Here is a 17,574-nt window from a genome sequence, read left to right on the forward strand (position 1 = left end):
CGATTCATACATTGCTAATGTGGCTGTATGTTCTGAGCCTTAGATGATTTTTCATCCAGATGGGAGTGAAAAGCATTTATTGATTCTGTGCTCACCTCCACGTCAGCGATGTGTCAATGGATGTCAAATTTAATGTCACTTCAGATCTAGCCCTCTTAAACTAGAGGGCTGTGGTGTTGCGGCACTCTTTCTATATATAAACTATAAAGTGCCACAGGGAGCTATATAAAAAGTAGTTGCAGAGGATCTGCTCGCACTTAAATTACTGAATGCTTGGTTTAACCGTACCACAATATAAAGAAGTAGAGAGAGAGAGAAGATTAACATAAAGAGAGAGAGAGAGAGAGATGGACAGCAATAACCAGGTATGTATAACTGTGAATAAATCTTTAAACTTTTCAAATATTATTTGATTTCTTCTAACATAAACTTAATTATTGTTGATTTGATCAGAAACCCGGGTGGAAGAATTTCATATTTTTTGTTGGCCCTGGATTTCTTGTCTCTTTAGCATATCTTGACCCAGGCAACTGTAAGTCTTTCTATCTCTTCTCTCTCCTTTCTCCTCTCTCTCTCTCTCTAACAAAGCTCTATATGAAACAGTGGAAACGGATCTTCAAGCAGGAGCTAATCACAGATATGAGGTACCAGATTAATTGTTTTTAACTCTCTGAGATATGAATTAATTATCAATATCCATATATGATGATATTGTTATTGATATTAATTAACAGTTATTGTGGGTGATCTTCATCGGTTTGATTTTCGCTCTCATAATCCAATCTCTAGCTGCCAATCTTGGTGTCACCACAGGTAATTAGATTGTAATTTTCAAAATTAAATAAATATTGAACCATCTTCTTCATTTCTATTTATCTTCATATTTTTTTTTTAGCCTTAAAAAGTAATCTCCATCCTTTTTAGTTTTGTTTTTCTACAAATTAAATTAAACCAAGACCCTTTGATAAAATAAAAAAAATTTAAGAGGTAAGATTAAAAAATAAAATATAAAATAAACCCATATTCGGATCTTCCTCATTTCAATCTTCATGTTTTTGTCTACAAATTAAATAAAAACCCATTAATAAATTATTATTTTTAAGTAATAATTTCTTCTTCGTTTTTTATGTGTTTAGGGATGCACTTATCTGAACTATGCAAAGCAGAATACCCGAAATTTGTGAAGTATTGCCTGTGGTTACTAGCAGAGGCTGCAGTTATTGCTGCCGATATTCCCGAAGGTGTGATACTAATCCTTAGAAAATCGCAAAAGATTTCTGGGGAATCTTTTTTTTCCCTACAAATCCCGTGTTGAGAGGCTTGGAAAGTAGTTTTTTTGGATGGGTGATTTAAATATGCCCCTCCATACTTTTCTCAATATTAGAGATACCCCTATATTTTCAAACTTTTGACAGGCCGCCTGACCTAAGTCTTCTTTAATTTTACTTAAAAAAAAAAAAAAACAAATAGAACTACTATGGGCACCCCAAGTTTTACTTATTACACCCTAATTTAAAAGAGAGCTGCTAGCATACTAATTTTTACTTATTAAACTCTAATTAAAAATAATAAAAAATAAGTGAATGGTCGAGAATAAGTAAAGGTTGGGCGCCAACTAGATTTCTAGTTTTTTGGGTTTGAGGAATTAATATGAGCCTAATCATGTAAATAACTACGTGTTATAATGTTGTGTAATGTTGAGATTATAATTTGAGACAAACCTTTTGTAATGTTTGAATGAGTGTGTTTTAATCTTTAATTGGGATGTAACAAGTAAAAGTTGGGGTGAGCAGATCTCATTAAAAATAAGAGTTATGATAAATCGACGTGGCAAAACATACGTAGTCTATATGCGACTAACGTGGCAAGAGCACAGAACTATCTTTTTCATCGAGATATATCAAGAAAAAGATCTAAAAATAAAGAAAATAAGTGAATAACTAAGAATAAGTAAAACTTGGGGTACCAATAGAAGCTTTCAGTGGCGGAGTCAATATTTTCTTGTAGTGGGGGTAAACTATGGTTAATTGTATAATCAAAGAATTTGAAGATGAATGATTTTAGAGAGAAATTTAGAGATTTTTTTTATTAAAAATTGAAGAAAATGATATCTTTTTCATTTCCAATTAGTATATGAGAAGACCCGGTCAAAGAGACAATGTCATTAACAAAAAGAAAAAAAATTGAAAGGGAGGGAGGGAGGAGGGGGTGAGGGCAAATGAGGATAGAGGTGAGGGAGTGGGGACAAATGGGGTATGTAATTAGTTGAAAATAAAAGGGTGGAGTCAAATAAAATTATACTTTAATATCTAAAAATATTAATATATGCGTGGAGTCAAAATTATACTTTTTGGAGAAGCAGCCATTCGGTGCTTCTCAAATTTGAGATTGCGGGGAGCACTTGAGTACAGTCAACTTGTTATTGCGATTACAGGCCTAGGAGAATGGGTTTTGTTTGTACGTGAAGGGTTGAAATAAAGTTTGTTTGTTTGTTTGTATGTGAAGGGTTGGAATAAAGTGGTTGACCACAACTGGATTTTGGTGTCGTTTTATTTGAACTTTTTTATATGGGGTTTGGCTTTGTTAGAAGAGCCATTGTTGTTGATTTGAAGTGAGCATCACACCCTTTCCATTGAATACAAACCATCACAAGCTGTGTGAATTTGATATCTTTCTACAAGTATTTATCTATTATTTAGTAGTTAAAGAACAAACACTCTCTAAAAGTATGAAGACATGAATTATTATTATTTTACTTGAATTTAAACAAGTTATTTTGTTAATATTTAAAAATAAATAAAAATTAATTGATGGGTCTTTGTCTCTCCTTATGTTATTTTCTGTCATTGTTTTTTTTTTTTTTTTTTTAATGAAAGCCTTATGAACAACTCAAAATGGACTCAAGCATTTGAATGCTATGATAGCAATGTTTCAATTCCAATCTCAACTGAGACATTTGTACTTGTAAAACTAAAGTGATCTAACGTGTTATTTTTTATGCATTTTTTGTCTTTGTTTTCTTGAAGTTTATGATTAATTATTGATGTTTTTGGTCTATTTGTTTAAAATAAATATTTTTTTATGAATAAAAATAGTAATTATTATTTTTTAGAGTATAATTAGTTGAATTATAATGTTAAAATAGTAACTAATACTCAAAAGGGTATTCTGATCATTTCACAAAAATCCAGAGTAGTTCTCAAATACAAAATTCTATCTGACGATACTTCTCAAAACCTTCATCCAAACACACAACACTTATCCAGCTACTTCAGACAATACTTCTATTCTAAGTACTATTGGCTCTTACATCCACACGGGCTCTAACAATTTAAAAATGACAAATTTTCTAACGTGGGTTTTAGATAAAGTTTGAAGAAAATGGCATTTCGTCTATTTTATGTTACAAAAGCTAGGTCAAGGGAAACATGTCATCAATTTGAAAATTGGATAGTTATGTCTAAATCGACTTCTTCTCTATGTTTTTTAATTGATTAATTTTTGTTGGCTTTTTCATAATTTCTTTTTATTAAATGATTTTGTATAATTAATTATTATGAATCTATTGTAATGGTCCAAAGAAGAGAAGACTTTATTGACTGATTTATTAATTTAATTTTAATGTTTGTTACAGTGATTGGAACGGCATTTGCACTTAATATATTGTTTCACATACCAGTTTGGGCTGGAGTTCTATTCACTGGTTCGAGTACTCTCTTACTTCTCGGCCTGCAGAGATATGGGGTAATATTTTGGAATTATATTTTGAAATTTTATAAAATTATTTTTAAAAATTAAAGTATTCTTAAAAAATAATAAAATCTATATTATTTATTCACTTTTAAAAAAGGTTTTAGACTTTTAGTTATCATGTAAAAAAAAGAAGAGTACAAGTTGCTAGTGAGAAAAAGTGGAATTTTATTCGATTCCTTTGTTTTTATGAATATTTGAGACACTCCTTAGCTTTTCAAACTGGTGACACGTCCCTTGACCTTGGTCTTTTCTTTTAGACTAAATAAAAAAACCTAAAAACCCTCATCTATCTTTCAAAAATAAGTCATCTTCGATACCTTGAATAACATGATGATAATTATGGCAATTACAATGATGATGAAGGCATTGAGGTTGCTTTATATTACTTTATCAGATAGTATAAATGTAAGAGGGCATGTTATCAACTTGAAAACGTAAGGTTATCCAAAATATTTATCAGAGCCTTTCACATTGTTTTGGGAAGAAAAATCAAAGGGTATTTTAGGTTATCTTTCATCCGTCTATAATTAAACACCAAGGTCAAGGGGCATGTCACTAGTTTGAAAAATGTAAATAAGGTATTTCAGATATTCACAAAAGGATATAAACCAAAAAAATTTGGATAAATTTTAATGTTTGATTGCAACCAGGAAAATCTTTTGGGAAAAAAAAAAAAGAGTTGGTTAATCATTTTTAGGATGAAGGTGATGGTGAGAGAACATCGGGAGATGAAAAAATCATTTTCCTTGGTGTTCGAATTAAAAATATTTTCCACTTAAGCGGAGAAATTCTCTTTTCAAAGGGAAAGTTTTTCTGGCAAAAATCTGAAATCATACACCTAAAAATCATATTTTTCTAGTGATAAGTTTGTATTTCTAGGGATGACATTTCAGATAATTCCTAGAAACTTTATCCTATTACAACCATTTGTTTGATCAAGAATCTCAAACATTAGGCAAAATAATTTCCCTACCTCCATGGGGAAATTATTTTTCCTTGAGGCAAGAAAATATGGTTCTGATTCTTACTTTCATTACCCAATTAAAACTAGTTTTCCAAGAAAATTCAATTCTCCCGCTGCAATAAAACATCAACAACAATTTTCCCAAGGTTTATTTTCACGCAATCAACTTTACAGTCCTGTTTCATTGGGAAAAAAAATCTGGAGCAATTTTTTTTTTAATTTTTTATGATGGGGAATCTCGACCCCTAGGCCCCACTAGTTTTAGATGGTCCCTAGTGAAAAAAAAAATTAAAAAGAATTGATATTTAGTTTTGCAAATAGGGTAGTCATGACACAGAATAAGACATGATTTTCCTTCCTCTACCAAGGAAATTATTTTTTGGGAATTGGGCCAACTAATATGTTTTTTTTTAGGAAGACAATCATTTTCTTGGAAAAATATTTTCATATATCCGTAGAAAAGTTGTTGTAATGAATTTTCCTCACAATTATACATACCTGTACATTTATGTCCCATACAAAATAATATACAATTTATATCCTCAAAAATATAAAATATCGCATTACTAAAAATATTTATTAAATTAATATAACTACTCTTGAGTCTTGACTATAGTGTGTGGTGAATTGTGGTCTTAATCAATCAATCCTTTGTGGGGTACTATGCATCACCACCATCTAATTTTGTTCAAGGGATGAAAATGATTTTGGAGCTTATTGCTTTTTTTTATAATCTTTTTTTCAGGTTCGAACGTTGGAAATCTTGATAGCAATTCTGGTATTTGTTATGGCGATTTGTTATTTCGCGGAATTGAGTTATGTAAAGCCTCCAGCATTAGAGCTAATGAAGGGAATGTTCATACCCAAGCTCACCGGGAAAGGAGCCACTGGTGATGCCATCGCCCTATTGGGTGCACTTATAATGCCGTATGATTCAAGCTTTCGTATTATATTGATTCTTTATCATTTGAAAATTATGAATCATGAGCCAAACACATTAGGTTGTGTTGGGTGTTTAGGGAGTGACTTTTAGTTTTCCACTCATTTTCTGAAGTCAAAAGCATGTTTGACGGGCATTTGATTCTCAAATTCATGCAAAAGTCAAAAACATAAAAATAAAAATAAAAATGGTGAGGGGGCTAGATGTCAAAGTTGTCCAGACTCGATTCAGAGACAAAAGTTTCGAGAGTTTAAGATGAATTAAAATGTCCCCATTATTTTAATTGGTGACAAAAATGTGTATTCCTATCTCTCATTTACTCTTTACTAAAGAAATTGAGAAATTGGTCTTCAGTTAATTTGACTAACCGCACTGCAACTCTTAGAAGTATACACTAGGTAAAAGAAAGGGTAAATTCAATGTTAAGGTCCATCGAATTTGGATAAATTAATCAAAACAAATTTGATAGATTGTGACGTCAAATTTACCCATTTTTTCATGTAGTGCTACTTCTAGACACCAAAAACCATTTATCAAACTCTTATCACCAAATAGTCTGTGTCACAATCACAATCTTATAGAAGTGATTTCACAAAAACACTTTGGTTGAAAGTAGAGTTGCACCAAATAAAGCCTTTGTTAGCTAGTGATTTCATAATATGATGCATCTCTTACAGTTAGCAAGTTTTGTCATTACCAATTTATCACAGACTAACTTGTTAGGTTGGGTGTGTTGAGTAAAGTTCTCATGTTAATGTTCATTAGATACCCAACATAATTCTCATAGGGATGTTTGACGTAAGCGAATATATAATATTTTATGTATCAGGATAGCTGATTTCGGATAGAAAAACTTACAGTTATATAAGTTAAGGTCTTAATCAACCCTAAGGGGTTGGCCTAGTGGCAAGCCAAGCCTTGATAAGCTCCTCAGGAAGGATAGGTCAAGTGTTTGAAACCCACGAAGTAGTGAATTCCTTGGGGACACCCTCAAAGGTTCGGTTGACCCTTGACTCAATTAGTCGCAAGTAGGACTTTTTGAGGGGGTGGTGTGTATGACCGTGGGATTAGTCTCACCTGAAAGGGAGGGTATACCCACGGTAAGAAAAAAAAATGTTACAGTAAGGGCACCGCTCGACTGGAAGGAAGAGAGAGCAGGCAAGCGGCTCCAACTATTCAAAAAAGTCTAATGTTGAATAAAGTGAGCTCATCGATTAACCAATTGGCGTTTTAGTGCCAATAGAGTTCGATCTTTCCCTTGCTCCTTCCGCAGCGATTCCACATCATTCTCAATAATAGTGAAACTTTAATTTTTCTTGGTAGTTTTGCATTGTATATGATGCTTAGTTCTAGGGCTCCAAGCTCGAGCAATGATTACAAAATTGTGTTTTTCTCTTATTCAGACACAACCTCTTTCTTCACTCTGGTCTTGTGCTGTCAAGGAAAGTACCTCAATCTGTACATGGGATCAATGTAAGCTAAAACAATATCACAAGAAACATCAACAAATTAAATATTAAACTCATTCTCATTATTTATACTAAATGTGGTCTCTTTTATTGACAGAGTGCATGCAAATACTTCCTCATGGAGAGTGGATTCGCATTGTTTGTCGCATTTTTAATTAATGTTTCAGTGATCGCAGTCTCTGGCACAGTTTGCGCAGCAGACAATCTCTCTAAAGAAAACTTAGACAGATGTAACGATCTTACACTCAACTCAGCTTCTTTCCTTCTCAAGGTAAGATTATTACCAATAATGATTATTTGTAGAGTCGTGATCATGTTGTCGCCATAGTAACAAAAAAATTCCGTTTTATTTGAAAAGTCTCGTTTAAAACACATTTTCTACCTCCAAGGATTAAAACAATAATAAAAGAACTCGATTTAAATATATATTATGTTTTAATGTTTTAAACATGACTTTTACTCTCTAAACACGTTTTTTTTTTTAAATAACATAAAGTAAATTGAAAATAAAAAATAAAAAACTAATTTTTTGTAAGTCTGGATAACTTCTAAAGCCTTATGGCTGTTTGTGTTTTGGATCATGGTTTAATGTAAGACTTGATGATAATGGTTGATGTTGTAATTTTTTTTTTCAATAGTGTGTTGTTTTAGGGGTGCAACTTGGTTGGGTTTGATTCAATTTGAGGTCAAATTGGAATTGAATCTACCTAGGTCGGTTCCATTAAATAAGAACCGGAACCAAATCAAATTGCCATAGAACCAAGCCAACCCGAACCAAGTTAAGGTCGGTTTGGTTCTATGGTTGCCAATAACTTAAAAATCTAATTGAATCAACATATTTTTAATAAAAATAAATAGATATGAATATGAAATCGCATATAATGAGTCATTAATCTATTCATCAATAATAATAAAAAAGCATTAATGTATCCATTAAAAAAAAAAATCAATAGTTTTTTCATCAATTAAAGAAAGTCATTAATCCCATCCAATAAAAAAAATGTCATTAATCTATCCATGAAAAAATAATTAATTTATTCATAAAAAATGGGTATGGTTTTTAAATAGATTAATAATATTTATTTATAATTTTATTAATATAAGGATTCGGTTCTTGGTTTGGTTTGGTTCTTACAAGACATGAACCAAGAACCGAACCAAATTGGTTGGTTCTCTATTTTGTTAACCTGGAACCGAACCGAAGTTCATTATAAACCGAACCAAACCAATCCAAAACTCTCGGTTAGGTTTAGTTCGGTTCTCGGTTTGAACCAGACCAAGTTGCACCCCTGTGTTGTTTAGCTCAAAATATACATAGATGGTTAAACTTTTTTTTATCATCATAAAATGTATAATTATGTGGAAACATGTTATCATACATAGATATTTAGTATAAAAAATTTGCTCAAAAATATACCGTAAACTTAGGAAAAAAAATTGTCTAATGTACTATGAAATTTTTTTTTCATAATTTTTTATATATATCATTTTGTTTCCAATTTTTTCTTGTTTTCTTCATTTTTTTTTTTTTTCTTAAATTTTCCCTTATTGTTTTAAAGGGTACTCCAACTTGATGACTGGTTGTTGCCAATCATCAAATATTGGAAAGACCCAAATTTCATCTTTCTCGATGCTACCAAAGTTGTCACAATGATACTAGAAAACATATAAGGGAGAGGGGAAAACAAAGAGAATTTACAGTAGATGCATCATTCGTCCTCATAAACTTAATTTTATAGAGATTTGAGTTGGTTGTTGCACACTCTCGATACATCATTAAATTTCTCTGTCTCTAGGACTCACTCCCAATACAGGAATCTTTTCAATTGTATGCTACAAAGATGGATAGAACCCACAGACATGCCCCAATTAAACCAATGAGCGCAAATGCAACTCATTGTCATAAATTGATGCCAATGTAATGCACCGGATCTGATCAACCTCTAGAATGCGTTGTGATAAGGTTTATATCAATGTATCGAATCATGTGTTAATAGAGTATTAGATAGTGTCTATATTAATACACTAGATCATCCTTATGTTGATAAACTACATCACGTACACGATCTGTTGTATCATTATATATCTAATTACATTGAGTTGGATTCACATAATTAGCTCTTAGCTTCATAAAGTAGAATTGAATTAATTATATTGATTGATCTTAGACTTTAAAAGAAAAAAAAAACCCTACTAGGATTTCTTTAAGAAAATATTACAATTAGAAGTCAGTCTAATCCTAATCAAATCTAACCTTTATACCACCGTGTGTTAAAATACACTTTATTACAATGCATCCTAGACTTGATCTAATTAATAAATATACACCTTATTACGAAGTTTTCATCAGCTCAAGCAAGCCAAAAATATACTTTAATGTAATTATTTCATTTAACAAAGGCTTTGTTTGATTGGTTTCAGAATGTATTGGGAAAATCAAGTTCAACCATCTATGCCATTGCATTACTGGCTTCGGGACAGAGCTCCACCATTACTGGTACTTATGCGGGCCAATATATCATGCAGGTTGTGAGAATAAGCTTGGTTGTTAGCATTTCCCTTATATAGTTTAGATGAGATTCTATTATTTGATTTGAATTGGAATCCCAATTTGATTAAAATGCCTATGAAAAAAAGAGGATACCATAGGTCAGCTATCCCCACATGGTTATATTTAAGGAGCAAATCTTTACAGATGACAAGACCCATATTTAAAATTGCAAATAACTTCGAAATAATAAAATTATAATTTAAATAGTACTTTTTTCTCTCTCTCTCGTAGGGATTCTTGGATCTTAAAATGAGGAAGTGGCTAAGGAACCTCCTGACTCGATGTATCGCAATTGTCCCGAGCCTCATTGTTTCCATTATTGGCGGTTCTTCTGGTGCTGGCCGACTTATCATCATCGCATCAGTTAGTATTTCTATAAATCACATTTTCTGCTAGGATTCCTCAACCATATCATTTACATAAGAAATATGTTTAACTAATTTTTTACTAAAACTATTGTAATTGATGTTCCAGATGATACTTTCCTTCGAACTCCCCTTTGCTCTCATTCCACTCCTCAAATTTAGCAGTAGCACTACCAAGATGGGACCTTACAAAAATTCGATCTATGTGAGTTTTACTTCTCAAAGCCCTATCTTGATCTTGAGATTTGAATGTCATAAAAAATAAAAATTTTGATGGTTAAGTGTAAAATGTTGTTGTATTTTATAGTTAAGGAAAATGTTGAAGTAACATTGAAATTGACATCGATTCACACATTACTGGTGTGGATGTGTACAAAGCCATACATGCTTTTCTTCAAGATACGAGTGAAAATCACCTATGGTTATGTGCGCACCTCCACATCAGTAATGTGTGAACCGATGTCAATTCCAATGTCACTCCAGCACGACTGTATAGTTAATAAATAAATCATTCTGATATATATTAGATTCATATTTACACGACTAGGATGATCATGTTTTTGGCTTAAAATGGGTCGAGTTCAGGCTGGATATGCGTATATCCGTATCCAAATCCAACTCGGATCCTACGAGTTCAAATAATATTTAAACCTTTCTATTGTTATTAAACCCACATCTGGATCCAATCAGATCAAATTAATTGATTTGGGTCCATCAAATCGAATAATTTCAAACAATTTCAAAAGAAATTATTAAATGTGTGGTCAAAAGTTGACTTGAACTCTAGACCTCTCCCTTTTTGAAAAGAGACATTGATCACTATGATAACACTTGTTGATTGAGGGAAGATAATTTGAAAAATCTTAAAATATAATATACAAAGTAATATATTATTCAAATATACTCGAATATAAGCAGATATAGGGATGGATCCGTATCCGACTCAGAATAAGGGATACCAACCCATATCCGACCTATATTTTAATTCAAATATACTTGAAGAAGCCAAATCCGCTAAAATCATATTTGGATCACTCCGATTTAGAATAAAATCTGACCCATTTTAAGTCTTACTTCTTTATAAACAAAAATATAGTACGTTGAGGAAATTCAAGAAACATATTAGAATAAAAAATTTATTAACTTTTTTTTTACCGATGAACATATGCAGATCATTGTAATCTCATGGATATTAGGGTTATGCATCATCGGCATCAACATCTACTACTTGAGCACAGGCTTCATCGATTGGCTAATCCACAACAATCTTCCTAAAGTAGCTAATGCGTTCGTTGGTATCTTTGTGTTTCCTCTCATGGCCATCTATATTCTTTCTATACTCTATTTAACCTTTAGAAAAGACACCGTTCCCACCTACAAAGATCCCGACACTCAAACCCAAATAGAGAAAGGGTTCTTGGACGAAGGAGTGGTCACAGGATCGGAAGATGTTCCTCGCAGGGACGACCTCACTGACATACCTCTCCCAGAGTAAATTGGAAGGTCTACAGCTGAACAACTTGGGGTGGAAAGAGTACTTATATAGTGAGAGAGAAGCAAAATATTGTTGGTTTTTAATTTGTACTTTCTCTTTTGGAGTATCTCATACAAAAAATAATGTGATTATTAGCTAAGTGTTACTATTTCTATTTAGTAATTAAAATAAATAAATAAACTAATAACCATCTTATCTAATAGAATTAAATTGTATTTGATTAAGGCCATAAAGATTTCATAGTGGATATGGTTATGTACTTTAAAATCTTATCTTTAGGAAGTAGATTATAAATAAGGGTTAACTCCAAGAGGTTGGCCAAGTGGCAAGCCAAGCCTTGATAAGCTTCTCAGGAAGGGCAGATCAGGTGTTCGAAACCCCACGAAGCAATGAATTCCTTAGGGCCACCCTTCAGGGTCTGGTTGACCCTCGACTCAACCAATTGCACGTAGGACTTTCTGAGGTGGCGGTGTGTTTGACCATGGGTTGAGAAAGTATGTAAATTACATAAATATTTCGTTTAAAATATATGAAATGTATTTATATTTTGTATATCTGATGGAAGTTATCAAATTGAATTTGAAACCTAATATTGAGAAGTAATAAAACCCAATTCAGTAAGAGTCCGAGCCAATTTTTATTGGATTGATTATGTGTCCAATCCAAATCCAATCCTCATTGGTTTGGTCCTAAATTGATCCGACATCCAATCCTCATTGGTTTGGTCCTAAATTGATCCGACATGATCCACTGACATCCCTCATATCAAACAGGGAGCTTCCCATCTTTGTTTTGGATCGGATCCGTCAAATTGACTCATCAAGTAGAACATATCAAACCACTTAACGCAGCATTATCCATCATGGAGCGGGTTTTAGTAGTGGTGGGAAGCTCGTATAGTTAATTGGACTGGGTCACGAAGGCCCAATTCATGTTTAGGGTTAGGTGCGTGAGAAAGGCGTAAGGCCGCCTAGACAGCTAGACTGCCCCAATAATTAAAACTTAAAACATAATTAATAGGGCTGCAACCTTGCAGGTTGGGCAAGTCTGAGTTAAGTTATTTAAGCCCTGTTCGTTTGGGCTTTTAAGCCGGGTTTTTTTTTTTTTTTTTTTTTTTTTTTTTTTACTGCTTTTAAGCTAAAATATACGGTTGGATTATGTTCGTTTGGGCTTCTGGGGCTGATGGGGCTTCAAATTGAAGCCCGCGAATTTGCTTTTGCAGGAAGCAAATACCGAAAGCGATTCTACCTAAAGTGACCTAAATACCCTTCTTCTTTAAAAAAGAAAAAAAGAATTGTGCCAAATGGGTCCGCCACATATGATGGAAAGAGAGAGAGTGACACAGATCCACTCTCAGAGAATAAATAAAGGGATGTGTAATTACCACACCATTAATTATGACTTCATCCCCAAGCAGTCCCGCTTTTGGTAGAAGTTATGGAGAATTTGATTGGCATCCCAACTTTTACTTATTACAACCCAATTACTTCAAATTATTTATCACCACTTCCCAACAAAAAAAAATTAACACAGGGCATTCAAAATAGAAATTAATACTTTTACATTGCCACCATCAACTATAAAATATAGATGGGGTGTAGTAAGTAAAAGTTGGGGTGCCAATAAAAGTTCTCATTATAGATAATCCTGTGTTTTGAAATTCAAAGTTCAAACTGATGACATAATCTTTCTTAGGTCTTCCATGAAATATTAACATAAAACGATGGAAACACCCTTGTCTTCAATCGTAGTCAAAAAAATCTTAATTTTTTTTTAAAAACACATCATCTCAAGTTCTAAGATAAAAAAGAAAGTTAGGCTTATTTTTTTTAGCCTAAGGATTCAAAGACAAACATAAGAGGTTTACTTTTGATGGCAGTGCATTAATGTCATTTTTCATATGTCCATTTTTAAGAGGAGATGCTGCCGAAATTTCGATATAATTATAAAATATATAAATTTATTTAAATTAAAAATAATTATTTTTATAATTTTTTAATATAAATTTATTTTATATATATTATAATTATATATTTATTAAGGTATTCTGATCATTTTTTGTGTGTTCTAGATGCATTATCAATATTAAGGGTATTCTAGTCATTTACTAGAATCCAACAATAAAAAACTGTCAAACAAACATCAATTTCTGGTTTATGTGCTTCTGTAACGAAGTAACTTCTGTTGGATGTAGTTTTTCATGTTTTGGGCTTCTGTTTCTTCTAAAAGCTGACTTCTGAAGTTGGAACTAACTTCTGTAAAGAACAAATTAGAAAATGAGTTGAACTTGAATTAGAAGATCTCAACCCAACTTCAATTCGGGTTGAGGGTTCAGGCAACCTAACTCAACCCAAACTCAAAGCTACATACTCATATATAAAGGAAAGCGTTCTGAAGTCATAAAGATAGCCAAACATTATTCTAGATATGGGCTATAAGTTTGCAAATGGGTTGACTTTTTTATGAGGAGACGATCCTCACAAAAAATCAGCCCATTATAAAACTTCTACCACATCAAAAATGAGTTACAAATAACTGATGGTCCACGATTCTTCAACTTGTAAATTGTGGATAGAAGTTTCAAAATGAATTGATTTTTTTGTGAGGATGATCTCATCATAAAGATGATCCTCACAAAATATCATCCCATTTCGAAACTTCAAACTTAGTTATTGAAAAATGTTTGGCTCTCTTTAGGGCCTCCGAACATATAAATATTTTTATTTCAATGTTTGGCACAATGAAATAAAAAAGGTATCTGATGATATGATGGGAGATTTTATGAGAATAAGAAGTTACCACCTAATTTAGGTATAAGAATGAAAATAGCTCCAAATGGATCTGAGGCAATACACGTGTAAAAGATATGGGCAAAGGGTCAGGTTATAGGTTTTGGAAGGTGTTAGGCATCGAACCCGCCCAATCAAAGTAATCGGTTTCTATTACGATCCAAAACTATCTTAGAGTCGAGGGAAGAAAACTAAGGTCAAGACTAGGATCCAATTATCATCATTTCATATCAAGTTGGTCAAATGAATCCTACGACTAGGATCCCCTTAACACTTCCTTGAATTCCATACATAAAGAGGGAATAAAAAATGAAAAGGCACGAAGTACATCCGAAGCCTAAGGCTTACGTGGCAAATTTTTAGGGTGAAATTCAGAGGTTTTTGGCTAGGAGTTGAAGAAAAGGATATTTAGTTCATTTCCAATTAGTATATGAGAAGGCCTGGTCAAGAGGCAATGTAATCAACAAAAAAATTGAAGGGGATGGTAAAAATTGGAGGGAGGTGAGGGTGTGGGGGCAAATGGGGAGAGAGGTGAGGGAATGGGGACAAATGGAGCATGTAATTAGTTGAAAATATAGGGGTGTCTCAAAGTTCTGTGGGGGCAATTGCCCCCACCAACTCCTTACTAGCTCCGCCCCTGGGTTCGGTTAGGCTGGGGCATTGGAAGAATAGAAGAGTAGCGGAGGTTGGCTGTTGTTGGGGCGTTGAAAGAAAGGAAGAGGAGGTAGAGGCTCGGCTGTTGGGGTGTTAAAAGAAATGAGGAAGAGGAGATTGGTTGTTGTTGGGGTGTTACAAAGAAGGGAGAAGGTGGGTCTCGGTTGGGTTAAACAGGAAGGAAAGAAAAATAAAAAGAGGAAGAGAGAGGGTGAGCTCGACTGCTGGAGAGGAAGTTAATGGGCTCTTCTTCTCCTTCTTCTTCTTCTTCTTCTTCTTCCTGCAGTCCAGAAAAAGAAAAGAGAGAGTGAGAGTTTGTGTGGGAGAGTCTGTTCGAATGTCCGAAATAAGGTAGAGATCGATCTCCCAAATGTGTGAGATAGAGAGCTTTTATTGGTTTTTTCTTTCTAATTTTTCCTACTCTTTCTTTTCTCTCTTTGCTAGTTGAACCACAATCACATGGGAAAGTTCTTTACTTTATTTCCTTTGTCTTCGATCCTTATTGGCCGAACCATATTTTTTTTGTTTTTTTTTTTTTTGAATCACGTGTGCATGTTTTTGCCCATCTATGTCGATTCTTCTTTGATTGCATATTTTCTATTGAATTGTTAATGTTTGAAATTTTTAATTTAATTAGTGATCGATTGGTTTAAATTTTTATCAATTGTTTTGAAAAAAAGGTTGAATTTGATTTATTACATTTTAGTTGATGATCTAATCGATTAGCGATTAAATTGATCAACATTGTTGATTGGTTAAAATTCATAAGCTAGATCATAGATTGGATTAATTGACTGGTCGTTTTTTAATTTTAATAGGCCGATTAGTCAATTTAGTTTAAAATACTATCGGCACCTCACCTTAGTTTAATTTTACCTTATACTTTCAAATTGTGGTGTAATAAGTAAAATTTTAAGTTATAATCGACAAAGGTCTGATATCCAATTTCTTAATTAAAATTCTAATTTTATTGTCTTGTCGTGATCAATAGGCGTCATTTCACGTAGTAGAAATGATCATTTTATTTAAAAAAAATTCTAGTAATTTCATGTGAAAATTTCAATTTTTCTAAACATGGGGGTTTCTGAATGTATTTCAAATTCCAAAGTTATTTTTTTAGTGTAAGGGGATTTCTAAATGTGGGTCGATTGTCAAGGGTATTTTGATCATTTTGTCAATTTTTATGAATTTCGACGAGTAATTTTTTTGTATCACGATGTAATTATTTCTAAGTATCAAGGTTTCATTATCCTAATTTGACGAGATCTCTAAGTCATCGAAATGTGTAGTGAACCTAAACGTACGTACTTACTAAATCAAGGGTAGAGTGTAGCAATATAAAGTGTGCGTAATTTTTACGTTGAACGTGTCAGGGAAGGAAAAAAATACTCATGGAAAATTGTTAGATCTCTCACAAATTTTTGAATTTTTCGTATATTCTGTGTTCATCATTAGGAATCGACTGCGATCAAATGATGATTATCGAATCAAGACAGATACAAAAATGGAGTGTCTGCAATTAGTTTTTTAAAGTATTTTTTTATTATTATTATTCTTATAACGAAGAAAAAATAATCTTTTTTGACTTTTCTTTCTATTTGAATCTATTGATATATATATATATAATATCCATAGATTTCTTGAAGATAACAAGTAGTTGAATTAATGGCGCTAAAGTTAAAGATTGAAGAGTGAAGGGAAGCATCATCTTAAACCCCCAAAATTACCTAAATCCAGCTTAACCGAGTTCAACCTCATTTTAGAAGTTGAAGCTAGGTTGAGCTTGGGTTAATGAACTCAGACCGGATGGTTGAGTAGAGTTGAGCTCAGGCTAAGGGTTTTGTCACTTGGTTTAAGTGTAGGTTTATCCTCCAACCGGTCCAGGTGGCAGCCCTAATATTTAGAAGTACATCAATAGTATATGGGCTGTAAGTTGGCCCAAATACTTGCCGACCATTTAGATAGGCCAGGCTTGTGCTAGGATTCTGAAGCCTATTACGAGCCAGCCCAGAACGTTGACAAACCACAAATCAAGTCATGTTGACATATTGTATATGGGCTACAAATTGGCCCAAATACTTGCCGATCAATTTAGATAGGCCAGGGTTGGGCTAGGATTCTAAGTCAATTATGAGCCAGCAAAGACCGTTGAGAACCCAAGTATCACGTTTTCAGACTGGGTAAGGTAGGCCCAATTCATGTTTAGGGTCAGGTGCACGAATGGCCCAATCCTTGTTAGAAATCTCCCGTTTAATTCTTGAAAATTTCACAAATTTTTCATTTCTTTTTTCAATGAAAGTTTTATTCTCCAGATTATTGAATTATTCTGAATAATTCACGCATTTTAAGTTAAGTTAAAAAAGAATAAAACACATTTTTTACGACTTTTACGGATTTTTATAAAAATCGGTGGAAAAAAAATATGCTACTGTAACTTGTTGTATGTTGCAAAGTGTAAATTTATAAGTTGTGACGTGAAACACAAGTTGGCTTTGTAGCGGTCATGCTTTGTAATTTTGGAGGAATCCAACTTTTTACATGACAAATGTCCATTTTATCTTTAAATAAATAATGACATGGCCCTCTACATTTAT

At 32.9% G+C, this 17,574-nt stretch overlaps 1 protein-coding gene across 1 annotated transcript; it reads left to right on the plus strand.

Moving 5' to 3' along the window:
* Positions 1-205: 205 nt before the first annotated feature.
* LOC147406400 (metal transporter Nramp7.2-like) lies at positions 206-12,086 on the plus strand. Its single transcript, XM_086434407.1, has 13 exons — positions 206-365; positions 454-532; positions 604-644; positions 735-813; positions 1,137-1,241; positions 3,635-3,744; positions 5,463-5,644; positions 7,061-7,130; positions 7,224-7,397; positions 9,548-9,652; positions 9,909-10,040; positions 10,152-10,247; positions 11,214-12,086. Exons 1-13 carry the CDS (start codon positions 348-350, stop codon positions 11,535-11,537), a joined length of 1,515 nt encoding a protein of 504 aa, XP_086290533.1. The 5' UTR covers positions 206-347; the 3' UTR covers positions 11,538-12,086.
* Positions 12,087-17,574: the final 5,488 nt, after the last annotated feature.

This window comes from Akebia trifoliata, chromosome 3, assembly GCF_017979445.1.
Source record: "Akebia trifoliata isolate Shusen 1 chromosome 3, ASM1797944v1, whole genome shotgun sequence".
NCBI classification, from domain to species: Eukaryota; Viridiplantae; Streptophyta; class Magnoliopsida; order Ranunculales; family Lardizabalaceae; genus Akebia; species Akebia trifoliata.

Bases quoted from the DNA above. Each gene is read 5' to 3' on its own strand.
- LOC147406400 (XM_086434407.1), top strand. The intron at 533-603 runs GTAAGTCTTTCT...TATATGAAACAG, and splicing joins ATATCTTGACCCAGGCAACT to TGGAAACGGATCTTCAAGCA. The intron at 7,131-7,223 runs GTAAGCTAAAAC...TTTTATTGACAG, and splicing joins AATCTGTACATGGGATCAAT to AGTGCATGCAAATACTTCCT.